General features: G+C 43.1%; 1 protein-coding gene across 1 annotated transcript; it reads right to left on the minus strand.

Annotated features, from left to right (window-relative positions):
- Positions 1-1649: 1649 nt before the first annotated feature.
- On the minus strand, positions 1650-13982 carry LOC110488960 (SAM and SH3 domain-containing protein 3). Its single transcript, XM_036943125.1, has 8 exons — positions 13710-13982; positions 10637-10726; positions 8780-8914; positions 6549-6687; positions 6091-6248; positions 3730-3948; positions 3305-3449; positions 1650-2537 (listed from the first exon to the last, which is right to left on the minus strand). The coding sequence occupies exons 1-8, from the start codon at positions 13791-13793 to the stop codon at positions 2293-2295; spliced, it is 1215 nt and encodes a 404-aa protein (XP_036799020.1). The 5' UTR covers positions 13794-13982; the 3' UTR covers positions 1650-2292.
- Between the last annotated feature and the right edge of the window lie 237 nt (positions 13983-14219).

Raw genomic sequence — 14219 nt, forward strand, 5'->3', positions numbered from 1 at the left:
AGGGGGCTATCCTTAAGAAGTTTTAACAAAAGAGCAATGACCACTTCAATAGAATGTCACTGCAACAACTGTTGATAGATGTAGCTGGTAAATTCACTCTGGCCATCTTCTCCAATTTCAGAGCACTCGCCTCTGTCTGCCAGAGTGCAGCTGAACTGACAAATTTACAAACGCTCAACATCTGTTGAATATGGCCAGTGTCAGTAACTGTTGGTAAAAAAAAGTGTAAATTGTTGCCAGCAGTACAGTTGCAGTCACCATCGATCTGCGTAACATCAAAAACAGCCTAACCAGCTCTGCTAGGGTGAATAAAATGGTCAGTGAGCTGTTCTCTCATTTGTGTCTGGAAGTAGCTAGCAAGCTAGCTAAAGTTATCCAGTTAGCTTCGGTGCTTGATTGTTGTTAGGACAGAAGGCTCGGCTCAAACCTTAAAGAGATGGGTGGGACTAAAGCTTAAGAGGTTGTGAATGATGCTGAATGGGTGTAGACAAAGAAGAGCTCTCCAGTACGTACCAAAACATTCAAAGGCTATTTTCTCAAAAGTGAGGTTACAAGCTTATCAAAATTAGCAGAATTACTTTGCCATTGTTCCTCAAATGCAGTGTATGATATACATTTTGTAGCCCTGCGTCTCTACTTTTATCCAATGTAAAAAACACAATTTCAATTTTTGCTACCTAAGATCAGATCAAGGCGGTAGGTCACAGATAGACTTGGTCTTTTACCAAATATGGCTTCTGTATACCAACCATACCTTGTCACAACACAACTGATTGGCTCAAACACATTAAGACATGTAGCTAGGTAAACGATTAACCATAATCCCATCTCCTGACGTTACCAACCTGCATGAATCTGCAGGTGGCTAACCCACCAGGTTCAATGTTAGCTAGCTAACATTAAGCTATAACTAGCAAAGCAAATGGCTCTGAGATACGAATTATAAGATTCGACCTGGTGACATATGCTGCGTTTAGACAGTCTGCCTGAGTCTATTTTACCACTAATTGGTATTTTCTGAAAAAGATCTGTGATTAGTCAAAAATATAAATTTAGTGTAAAAAAATAATTGGTCTGGCTGTCTAAACGATCTTTTTCAGAGCTGATCTGTGATTGGTCAAAAATATAAATTTAGTGTAAAAAAATAATTGGTCTGGCTGTCTAAACGATCTTTTTCAGAGCTGATATTTTTGGTCAAAAATATAAATTTAGTGTAAAAAAATAATTGGTCTGGCTGTCTAAACGCAGCCCTTGTGTGTCACAAATGGTGTTTAACACCCTCAACCCTACCTCCAACCTTCTTCCCTGACCCCCCACACTACCTCACTTACCCTCCAACCTTCCTCCCTGACCCTCCACACTACCTCCAACCTTCCTCCCTGACCCCCCACACTACCTCACTTACCCTCCAACCTTCCTCCCTGACCCCCCACCTGACACTAAGCTCTGCCCACTAAGCTTTTATCCAACCAGTGCGCTGCCCTATGGGACTCCCAATCATGGCTGGTTGTGATACAGCCTGGATTCGAACCAGGGTGTCTGTAGTGACGCCTCTAGCACTGAGATGTAGTGTCTTAGACCACTGCGCCACTCGGTAGCCCTTTAGCTTTGGTGGTGTCAAATGTGTAATCAGTTATACAGTCCACATATTGATGGTTTTATTTCAGTTTATTTCCCAAATAACGGATGAAAAAACATGAATGCAAAAAAACATTACAACACAATTAAAATGTTAAAAATGAACAGAGAACTTGACAGAATAAAGGATTTTTTAAAAAGTTACAGAAAATGTATATTTCCTACCTATCCGTTGATGGGAATATGAAATACGTGACCATATCAGGTCAAAAACACATTGAAGAATATTACAATTTGTATGTCCTCACTAAGGTCTAATAGTAGCCTGGAAAGATGACAAGAAGGCTCTGAGTTTATACAAAATCCTCTCAGGCCTGCTCAAATGACATGGTATCAGTGAAAAGGATGACACTTGCGCAATCAATTCATATTTACAGCTTGACCACACCAAGCTTTCAAAAGTCTTGTATTCTTCCAAAACATTTCCAATAGTTACTGGTGAAGCTCCGGCTGCTGCCTTGTGACCTTTGTTTTAAAAGTGTGCAGGCCACAAATGAAAAGACACTCCCTCTCAATATATATGGCTTAATCCTGACTATCACTCTATCCTGATAGTTTGAATCAATCAACCAATTGTCGTTGGCTTTTGATAAAATGTCCATCAGTACAGTCAACCAACCAAGGCTCATCAATTCCAGAGCCTCTCTTCAGTTTTCAGGTGACCACCACGTCCACTGTAAGCTCCTGCAGTTGCTCCTCAACAGAACTCAGCTGCCCCTCTTCAACCTGGTGCTGCTCTGGCTCCTGGTTAGACTTCTGCTCTGTACCTGGCTCTCCCTCTGGTTCATGGCGCCCGTTCTCCAGGTTTTCTGTGCTCTCGAAGCAGCCCGAGTCCCTGGGTACATCACCCTTCTCCTCAACGCTACTTACCTCCTCCTCTGGCTCAGACTCATCATCCGCTGAGAGGGACAAAGACAGGACAACCATCACCTCAAGTGTTGGTACAAATGCCATTATTTCAGTATGTGCCTCTAACGTTTTGACTTGACTTTTAAATTGCCTTTAAAAGTCAAGTGCAGAGCGGTCAGTGCAGTGTGGTTTGTTTGAATCCTGGCCATAGTGTATGTAATTAGAACAGGGAAGCATGTCGGAGCTGCTAGCCCCTCAGGCTAAGGGCCAACCAAGTGGTTATGTTCCAAGCAGAGGAAACAGCTAGAGAAAGGTGTTTAAATGAGGGCTAATGATCTGGCTGGAGGAAAGAGAGCTTCCATATCAAAAGTGTTTCTGAGGGCCAAATGGGGTTTCCTACAGGCCAATGAGCACAACGAGAAAATGTGAGCGGAATGTTGTACCATTACTGTACAGTGAGCCTCATAATATTAAGCTAATTAGCTAACAGTTTTCCCGGAAAGGAGAGAAAGCTGGTGATAGCACTGTACAGAGAAAAGAGTACCCTTCTAGGCCCTGCTGAAAATGTCCTGCATTACATTACATCTTGAAGTACCACATGAGAGGCTATGAGGGAGGCTCCCAAGTAGAAGGTAAAATTGACTGTATATACAAATAAATATATACAAATTGCTGACTGATTTCAAGTACATTATTGCATCGACTAGCTGCAGTAAATAATCTGTGTGTGGTGGGCCTCCTGTAGGTGTGTTTATGTGTGATCATGGGCCTCCTATAGTGCGAGTACGTTGTTATATGGAATGGATAGTGGACCTACATTCACGCAGCAGCTCAGTAGCAGTCAGGATCTTTGTACGTTGTTCAGCATCTGTGATGTTGAGCTCATTGAGGTGGGACTCCTTCAGTCCGCTAAAGTCCTCCAGGCTCTGGAAGCCATGCATAGACAGCAAAGAGCCCAGCTCCTGAACGACAGGGAGAAGCATCACATTAGCATTAGCATTACACAAAATCCAAAAGAAAGGTTAATTGACAGGGAATTATGAGTGCTTCGAATGAATTGCAATTATGTGAGATGCGTGGTCAGGTATTTATCCAATTTCACTAAGGTCTTTATACAGCTCTCAGTGTTTAAACTCTTCCCAACTCAACTGATCCAAGTTAGTAATGATTGCTCTTTGATTGCGTTCTCTAAGCCACCTGTCTATTTGAATCTCTGAGATTAAGAGGATATGATTGTCTTACGGTGAGACCGATCCTCTCCAGAACTTCCTCCAGGGTCTGGGGCTTGTCTTTGGCCATGGAGCGGCGGTTCTTGCCGGAGCACCTCTTCCTCATGGGCGGTGTGGTCTCGTCCGGTAGGATGTTGACGTAGATGAACTTAAAGGTGCCCACCTTGTTGTTGAGCTTCCCCGTCCATGTGCCCACAGGGTCTTTCTCAATTATCTGGATGATGTCACCTTTCTGCAGGAGAAACAGTGAATGATGACTACCTCCATCCAAACACGATCTGCATTCCAGTTACATAAACAGTGAATGATGACTACCTCCATCCAAACACGATCTGCATTCCAGTTACATAAACAGTGAATGATGACTACCTCCATCCAAACACGATCTGTAGTTACATAAACAGTGAATGATGACTACCTCCATCCAAACACGATCTGCATTCCAGTTACATAAACAGTGAATGATGACTACCTCCATCCAAACACGATCTGCAGTTACATAAACAGTGAATGATGACTACCTCCATCCAAACACGATCTGCATTCCAGTTACATAAACAGTGAATGATGACTACCTCCATCCAAACATGATCTGGCACGACTTCAACACCATCATTAAGTTTGCAGACGACACAACAATGGTAGACCTGATCACCGACAACGACGAGACAGCCTATAGGGAGGAGGTCAGAGACCGGGCCGGGTGGTGCCAGAATAACAACCTATCCCTCAACGTAACCAAGACTAAGGAGATGATTGTGGACTGGAGGACCGAGCACACCCCCATTCTCATCGACAGGGCTGTAGTGGAGCAGGTTGAGAACTTCAAGTTCCTTGGTGTCCACATCAATGACAAACTAGAATGGTCCAGACACACCAAAACAATCGTGAAGAGGGCACGACAAAGCCTATTCCCCCTCAGGAAACTAAAAGGATTTGGCATGGATCCTCAAAAGGTTCTACAGCTGCAACATCGATCCTCAAAAGGTTCTACAGCTGCAACATCGAGAGCAGGTTGCATCACGGCCTCTGACCGCAAAGCCCTACAGAGGGTAGTGCGTACGGGGCCCAGTACATCACAGGGGCTAAGCTGCCTGCCATCCAGGACCTCAACACCAGGTGGTGTCAGAGGAAGGCCCTAAAAATTGTCAAAGACCCCAGCCACCCCAGTCATAGACTGTTCTCTCTACTACCGCATGGCAAGCAGTACCGGAGTGCCAAGTCTAGGACAAAAAGGCTTCTCAACAGTTTTTACCCCCAAGCCATAAGACTCCTGAACAGGTAATCAAATGGCTGTTTGCGTTATGTACCTCCCAACCCCTCTTTTTACGTTGCTGCTACTCTCTGTTTTTCATATATGCACAGTCACTTTAACTATACATACTACCTCAATTGGGCCGACCAACCAGTGCTCCCGCACATTGGCTAACCGGGCTATCTGCATAGTGTCCCACCCACCAACACTCTCTTTTACGCTACTGCTACTCTGTTCATCATATATACATAGTCACTTTAACCATAACTACATGTACATACTACCTCAATCAGCCTGACTAACCGGTATGTATGTAACCTCGCTACTTTTATAGCCTGTTGTTTTATTCCTTTACTTACCCATTGTTCACCTAATACCTTTTTTTGTACTATTGGTTAGAGCCTGTAAGTAAGCATTTCACTGTAAGGTCTACACTTGTTGTATTCGGAGCATGTGACAAATAAACTTTGATTTGATTTGAGTTACATGCTATAAGATCACATACATTTGTGGTATAGGTCACTCTATACTTCACTGAGCTACTCTAATACTACAGTAATTGTATACTTCACTGAGCTACTATAATACTACTGTAATTGTACCCTACAAAGGGCAATGTCATTGGGATATTTTTTAGACCAGAGGAAAGAGTGCCTCCTACTGACCCTCCAACACCACTTCCAGCTTCAGAAGCAAGCCAGCAGTGGGATGCAGGGTGGTATGCTGCTGGCAATACTACAGTAATTGTACACCTCACTGAGCTACTTTAATTGTATACTTCACTGAGCTACTATAATACTACTGTAATTGTATTCTTCACTGAGCTACTGCAATACTACTGTAATTATGTGATATGTCTAATCTGATCAGCGCTCAGTAAGATTGGCTCCTACAGAGAGTCAGCCATGGATAATGATTAAGGAACCATTCTTTTATTTCACAATCTGTTAACAAGTTCCCTAGGGAGGGTCTTACTTGGTAGTCTGCCTGAACCAGTATAAATGCTGAGTGTACCTTCAGTCTGGTTAAACTAGTATAAATGCTGAGTGTACCTTCAGTCTGGTTAAACTAGTATAAATGCTGAGGCATACTTAAATCTGGTTAAAGCAGTCTACTTACTTGGAGCTTGAGGGACTCAATGTCGTAGGGGCTGGGGATGAAGTCTGTGTGGACGCGGGCGCGACCACAGAAGGGGCCTGTGTAGGGAGGACTGGACTCCTCCAGCCTCATGCTGTCTCTCTGGCTGTAGCCACTGTCTAGGCTCTGGCGGTCCCCACCTGCAGCACGCATAGACAGACAATCGCAGGCATTGTCAGCTTGTCTAACAGCCTTATAGTCCCATGAAGGGTTTCCCTGAAAATAAGAAGCTGAACTATACTCAAAACTTTTAGCCATACCATTCTAATATTCCCAAGCTTGTGGTTGTGCCATGATTGGTAATGGGAGCGCCCAGCAACCCTGGACATGTCTATGATTAAAATTCATATCTACTATGGGCTTCTGATTTAAATGTAGTGGGGGTTAGCTTTATGTACTTGACTTGTTAGACAGGTTCAATAAAATATGTTTTTGTTTACACCCAGAGAGCTGGCGAGAGAGGGGGCTGTAGATGGTGTCCTCTGAGCCTGTGGAGCACACGGAGGTCCTATTGCCTGCTGTCAGGTCTGGCATCCAGTCTGTGGTGGGGGACGGGGAGCCCTCCTCACCACTTTCCCCCTGTACATAGAGGATATTGATTAGTGTTCAACAACAGACAGTGCATTCAGGTCAACATTTGCCCTAACCACAGACATACTGTATATTCATTATACAATATACATATATTTTGTTATATATATATATATATATGGCCATAAAATTAGTCTGTAGTACATATACAGACAGCTTGACAACTGAGGGCCTTACATCAGAAAAGTCTCCAAAGTAGACTTGCTGTAGTGTGGCCTCATATGGTAGAACATCTTGAAGCTGTGAAAGTCTGAACCTTTTTGGGTGCTGTTTGAATGTGACCACTAGGGGGAGACATTGTCAACCTTTTGAAAATGTTCAGGAAAAAGAGGTACTGATACATGTACAGTGCGAAGTCAGAAGTTTACATTGAGTCTGGCCAAGTACATTTAAACTCAGTTTTTCACAATTCCTGACATTTAATCCTAGTAAAAATGTCCTGTCTTAGGTCAGTTAGGATCACCACTTTATTTTAAGAATGTGAAATGTCAGAATAACAGTAGAGAATGGTTTTTCAGCTTCTATTTCTTTCATCAACTTCCCAGTGGGTCAGAAGTTTACATACACTCAATTAGTATTTGGTAGCATTGCCTTTAAATTGTTTAACTTGGGTCAAATGTTTTGGGTAGCCTTCCACAAGTTTCCAACAATAAGTTGGGTGAATTTTGGCCCATTCCTCCTGGCAGAGCTGGTGTAACTGAGTCAGGTTTGTAGGCCTCCTTGCTCGCACACTCTTTTTCAGTTCTGCCCACACATTTTCTATGGGGTTGAGGCTTTGTGATGGCCACTCCAATACCTTGACTTTGTTGTCCTTAAGCCGTTTTGCCACAACTTAGGAAGTATGCTTGGGGTCATTGTCCATTTGGAAGACCCATTTGCGACCAAGCTATAACTTCCTGACTGATGTCTTGAGATGTTGCTTCTATATATCCATATTTTTCCTTCCTCATGATGCCATATGTTTGTGAAGTGCACCAGTCACTCCTTCAGCAAAGCACCCTCACTACATGATGCTGCTGCCCCCCCCCCCCCCCCCCCCCGTGCTTCACAGTTGGGATGGTGTTATTTTGCTTGCAAGCCTCCCCCTTTTGCCTCCAAACATAATGATGGTCATTATGGCCAAACAGTTCTATTTTGGTTTAATTAGAGGACCAGAGGACATTTCTCCAAAAAGTAAGATCTTTGTCCCCATGTGTAGTTGCAAACCGTAGTCTGGCTTTTTTTATGGCGGTTTTGGAGCTGTGGCTTCTTCCTTGCTGAGCAGCCTTTCATGTTATGTCGATATAGGACTCGTTTTACTGTGGATATAGATACTTTGTACTTGTTTCCTCCAGCATCTTCACAAGGTCCTTTGCTGTTGTTCTGCGATTGATTTTCACTTTTTGCACCAAAGTACGTTCATCTATAGGAGACAGAACGCGTCTCCTTCCTGAGCGGAATGATGGCTGTGTGGTCCCGTGGGATTTATACTTGAGTACTATTGTTTGTACAGATGAACATGGTACAGCATTGTTTGCTGTTTGGGGTTTTAGGCTGGGTTTCTGTATAGCTCTTTGTGACATCGGCTGATGTTAAAAGGACTTTATAAATCAATTTGATTGAAATTGGATCGATATGTAGATATATCCATGATCACTCAAATGAAGTGTCTGTCATTTTCAGGGTTAAACTAAATATCTATGCCTAAAATTTTGTTTTTTTATTTCACACATTTAAAACTATATTTGAATATAAATGAATTGTGCAATCATACATTATGTTCATATTTACAATATAATTGTCATTTTTGTAGACAACAGGTCAGTTATGATGATTTCTTTGGTAAGAAGACCTACCCACGATGTTAGGGTTATGACTAGATTACTTTTCATAACAGGTGACCATTTTAGCTCACCCTAACCCTTTTCCTAACCTTAACCTAATTCTTGTAAACTACCACTTTAATTCTCCTAACCTGTTATGAAAAAGTAACTTCTGGTCATCGCTGTACTCCACCTACCTGATGTTAGCTTTGGAACATTCTTTGCTAAGACCAAACCAGATGTACTACATTACCCATAATACATCACCCTACACTTACCCCCTCTGCCAGAGCCTTCTGTACCCTCTTGGAGGTTTTACGGGTCATGGTGCGTGAGATGACGTTACGCCACGACTTCTTCCCCTGCTTACTGCCACTCTTCACTGCCTCCTCCTCAGACACATCCTCCGGCACCTAGAGGGTTACTTTTGGTTACCATTTCAACATCTACTTAAGTTAATTTTTATAAGGTGGGGGGTGATGTGCACTGCTGTTATCTGTGTAGGATCACAAGAATTGTGAATTCTCAGACACAAATTAAGTGCACAGGGTCACCTAACCTAAGTGTTTTTATTCGCTAAAATTAAAGTTATCACAGTAACTTGTGTGGGGATGTGCTCTAGTGGTTCACACGCACGCATGCTAGCGATTCACACACACACACACACACACACACACACACACACACACACACTGCAATGTGTGACGTGAATCGGTGATTGGGACACTGTCGGTGAAAGTGCTTCCAGTAAAGCTTGGCTGTGATGAAAGCTTGTGTGTGTCACTGGCAGCAGGCCAGAACATTTTGACCTGAAGGAGCTGTGTTGGTGAGAGAACAGAACAGAGTAGAACAGAGCAGAGTAGAACATAACAGAACAGAGGAGAGCAAAACAGAGTAGAACAGAGCAGAGCAGAACAGTGTAGAACAGAGCAGAACATAACACATGGTACAGTCAGCACCACAGTGAGTTATACTAACTCCTCCTCACAGGGCTACAATCAGACAGTACGGCTGTGTAGTTAACATGGAAGCCTTCAGCCCCAACTTCATTATAACAGACCACATGTGCTGTAAACAAATACTACAGATTTCTCACATACATAGAGCAAATAGAGACATACTCTCTCACGCTGGCATGCATTTGTACACACACACACGAGCACATGCACACAAACACATACCATACACACACTATACATGCTTGTGCACAGAAAGACAGGACTGGAACAAAATAATCCCTAAACAAAATCATAGGAGCAGCACGTGGGTCGATATCTCATAATTAAACCATGTCCCTCACAGTTAATGGAACCGATAGGTTCTGGAGATGTCATTAACTGTAGTGAATGGATCCCACTGTGAAGAACCAGACTGTCTCGAAGACAGCAGCCATAAGTTCCCTGCTTGACTTCACAGAGACCATCCTGCTTGTTTATTTCAGTCCCGTCTCTCGACGTTTACACACAATTCTAAGCTTCATCTTCTGTGAACTTCCTCTCCTTGTTTGTCGAAAACTTCTTCTTAACTGCTGTCTCTGTCTTCCAACTTCCAGTCATACGGTTTGTAAAACTACAGTAGCAAAATAACAGTGCTGTCTATTTCAATTTGATGTTATTGTCATCAATGTGAAAGTGAGGAAGTACAGAGCTTGGCTATTGGTTGTTTGACAGGTCTTTGTTTTGGGCAATTTTGGGAAGCATAAACTGCAAACTTCCTTCATGGTTAAAGATTCAAACACTTTCGTGAGTTTGCCCTTTGTGTTCATTAAATAGACAGTGTGCGGTGAATGTGGGTATGGATGAAAGCAGTATGTCCCCCGTCGAGGAACAACCACTTTTAGAATTTCAGTAAACAGAGAGACTGAAACAAACTATGTATTTCCATAATCAATGGTTGGTATTAAACTGTTACATGATGGAACTGTGATTACGTTTGGCTGCTAATGGAAGACAACAGAGGCTTTTGTTTGTAACAGAGGTAGTTTGGTGAACCATGCTCGTGTGATGAATAACCTTGTCTGAGCCCTGAAGAATTGCATTAGCTTCCCAAGGTAATGCCTAGGCTTTAGCTCCGCACGCTGACACAGCGTAGTGGAGACCCGAATTCAAAACCAGTCAGTCACACTGTAAACTTACTGTGTAGTCCAAATTGAACTCCTTGTCCAGCACTACAGGGGACTTGGGCTTCATGAAGTCCTTGAAGCTGCTGGACCTCTGCAGGGTGAGCTGTGGAGACAGAGAGAAATACACAGAGGACTCATGTAGAGGAGACCCAGAGAAATACACAGAGGACTCATGTAGAGGAGACCCAGAGAAATACACAGAAGACTCATGTAGAGGAGTCCCAGAGAAATACACAGAAGACTCATGTAGAGGAGACCCAGAGAAATACACAGAGGACTCATGTAGAGGAGACCCAGAGAAAAACACAGAAGACTCATGTAGAGGAGACCCAGAGAAATACACAGAAGACTCATGTAGAGGAGACCCAGAGAAATACACAGAAAACTCATGTAGAGGAGACCCAGAGAAACACATTTGTGTCATAACAGAAGACCCTCTCAACATACAGGTCACGTCTTAAAGTCTTAAGCCTATAAGATATCTAGGCACCCAGAGAGTTCTTCTAGTAAACTTCACAGAGACAGTTGGGATAAGAGGCAATGAGCCAGGAGAAGATAGAATATCGGCATGATGTCTAAAATACAGAGCCAAGATGTCACTGTGACCTGGGTTACTGTCACTGCTCTCTGGGGGTTTAGGCCTTGTTGCCGTTTAGGCCTGGCTTACTGTTTAGGCCTGGCTTACTGTTTAGGCCTGGCTTACTGTTTAGGCCTGGCTTACTGTTTAGGCTTCTTTGGGGGTTTAGGCCTGGGTGACTGCTTAGGCCTACTGTTAACCACTTACAGTAATGACAATACTTTAAATGTTTTACATTTTTGTAGCAACAACACAAACTCTGTATCATCAGGTTTATTAAATGAGAACTTAACAAAAACATTTCCTCTTATTTTATGGAGAGCCTAGATCCAACTAAATGTATCTGATTATTAGTCCTCAAAACATTTGAAACAGCTGTGTGCAGGGAGAGAGAGAGAGACAAAAGTCTAGTCTATTGTTTGCATCCTGAGATAGGTGCTATCACACTGATGTTTCACTATACCTGGTATCATGTCCTTATCTGTAGAGATTCACAGAATACATCTCTACATCAGACAGCCTTAGTCATAATGCTAGCTCGGCTGGTCGTCATGGGATATGTAGTTATATATTATGGGATATGTAGTTATATATTATGGGATATGTAGAATGACCCACTGCTTACGCAGATATAAAAAGCCTAGACACAGATCGATAACATTATGGAATACTGTTCTCAAATGATCAAACAACCGTTATATGGCAAAGATAAAAGCTGAAGTCAGGTATATTGTGTTGTAGCCTAGTCTGTGTTGGAGCCTAGTCTGTGTTGGAGCCTAGTCTGTGTTGGAGCCTAGTCTGTGTTGGAGCCTAGTCTGTGTTGGAGCCTAGTCTGTGTTGGAGCCTAGTCTGTGTTGGAGCCTAGTCTGTGTTGGAGCCTAGTCTGTGTTGGAGCCTAGTCTGTGTTGGAGCCTAGTCTGTGTTGGAGCCTAGTCTGTGTTGGAGCCTAGCCTGTGTTGGAGCCTAGCCTGTGTTGGAGCCTAGCCTGTGTTGGAGCCTAGCCTGTGTTGGAGCCTAGCCTGTGTTGGAGCCTAGCCTGTGTTGGAGCCTAGCCTGTGTTGGAGCCTAGCCTGTGTTGGAGCCTAGCCTGTGTTGGAGCCTAGCCTGTGTTGGAGCCTAGTATGCTTTTATTTGCTCTATGCCTCTAATCTCTCCAATGCATTTCAACAAACCTCTTCTTTTGCCTTGACATCTCTGATTCTACACTTCAGTTATGAATTTTAAATATTCCCAACTGTATACTCCAACTTGGAGTAATTACACATATGATTTGGTCTCAATTTGATACTGTACTTGTTGCTGTCCAACATTTTTCATTGTTGCAGTTCCCTATAGGGATATGCAGCCATTACTTTACACATGAGGCCATGGCCTATCTTCACCTCTCCTTCTTGCCCCTAGTTAAAACCCACAGGAAGTGGGTACATGTTGGCCAACTGTTGGCAGCTAATCGCTGTAGATGTCTAGACAGCCTTGGTGGCTGTGAGAAGACTACATACTAATCAAACCACTGAACCAAAGGAGGGGAACAACCACTCAGAGAAGAGAGTTTTAAGTTTAAAATGATAGGCATTAGTATAATCTAATGTCCATTAGGTGATCTTGCTGAGGAGCAAATCATTTGCCTTCTCAGGCCTCAAAACACACTAAAGCCCATGTTTCAGGTACATTGACTCTACAGTGTCTCTGCTCCTGAATCTATACAGTTGACCTTTCTCATCCAGGACTGATTATAATCACAAACTATCGCATGTGGTGGTGAGGAGGAGCAATGGCATTAAGGTAATGAGGTGTGTTATAATGAAACCTGGATAGGAGCGTGGAACATGGGTTGCGGATGGAAAACAAGGGCACTGGTTAAGCGTAGGAGGTTAGCTGTTACCCAACCAAGCCAGTAGAGCTTTAGAACATGAAGCCACGAAACTCTGACTCAAACTGAACTTAGCGTATATGTCCAAGGCCAACAGCAATGAATCATACAGCAATATTAGAGAGGAACTAACGTGTTGTGCCGTGAGAAGCATTATTTCATGTTTTTAACCCTGACAACCAAGGCTTCCATCTATTTCAGTTCTAGGTTTTAGAATGTTTTTTTCAGGTCACCACAAAGGTTTCTTCCTCTAAGCCTGTGTAGAACATCCTGTCAGTCTTTGCAGCCCATATAGGCAATAGGCTAAGAGGTGTATCTCAATGTTGGGGTTAGTCCAGTATAATGGGATGAACCAGAGAAAGTAGCACTCTTCTAAATTACTCTCCACGCCGTGTTCATTCATCAGCAAGATGGACACTTTGCGTTGCTCTATCTTGTTCTATCACATATTTTCACACAATGTACTTATTTCACTTGTTCACTTCTCATTTGGACAAATAAATAGGCCTATGCGTTTTTGAGACATCGGAGTCCAAAGCCCTTTTTGCAGTGTGCACACAGCCCTTCTCCTCTTGTCATTGCACTTCGTATCATCATCACTCACAGACAGACAGACACAGACAACCCAAACCTCCTCACCTTCTTCTTCTGCACCTTCTCCTTCTGCACCTTCTCCAGCACCTGCTCCTTCTCTGAGGCGTTGGAAGGTTTTCGCCGTAACATTGTTCCTCTATGGTTCCTCCTGCAATTCTTTGTGGTCAAAAGTGGAGAGACGGGTACCAATGCAGACTTCAGCGGCTCCTATCACTCTGTTGTCACTGCTAGAGGACAAAAAAGTAGAGACAAAAAGAGTGACTTCCTGTTTGACAGAGTGGAGCCAGAGACTAAGAGGAAGTCACATGACCACACAGGAAATGGAGAAGCAGACTTCTGTAGGCACTTTGGTTTGAGTTTGCCAGAGAAACTCAACTTTGCTTGTATTTTTATTTTATTTATTTTTCTTTTCTGAATACCTTTCTGTCGTCCAAGGATTTTTGGTTCTACACCACCGGTGAAAGAGATGATTCATCTCTAGGTTCACAAAGAGTAATGGTTGATCTATTCAGAAAAAGTAATGGATCTAATCTAATTTCTCTAACATAGGGGATA

Source organism: Oncorhynchus mykiss, chromosome 14 (assembly GCF_013265735.2).
Source record: "Oncorhynchus mykiss isolate Arlee chromosome 14, USDA_OmykA_1.1, whole genome shotgun sequence".
NCBI classification, from domain to species: Eukaryota; Metazoa; Chordata; class Actinopteri; order Salmoniformes; family Salmonidae; genus Oncorhynchus; species Oncorhynchus mykiss.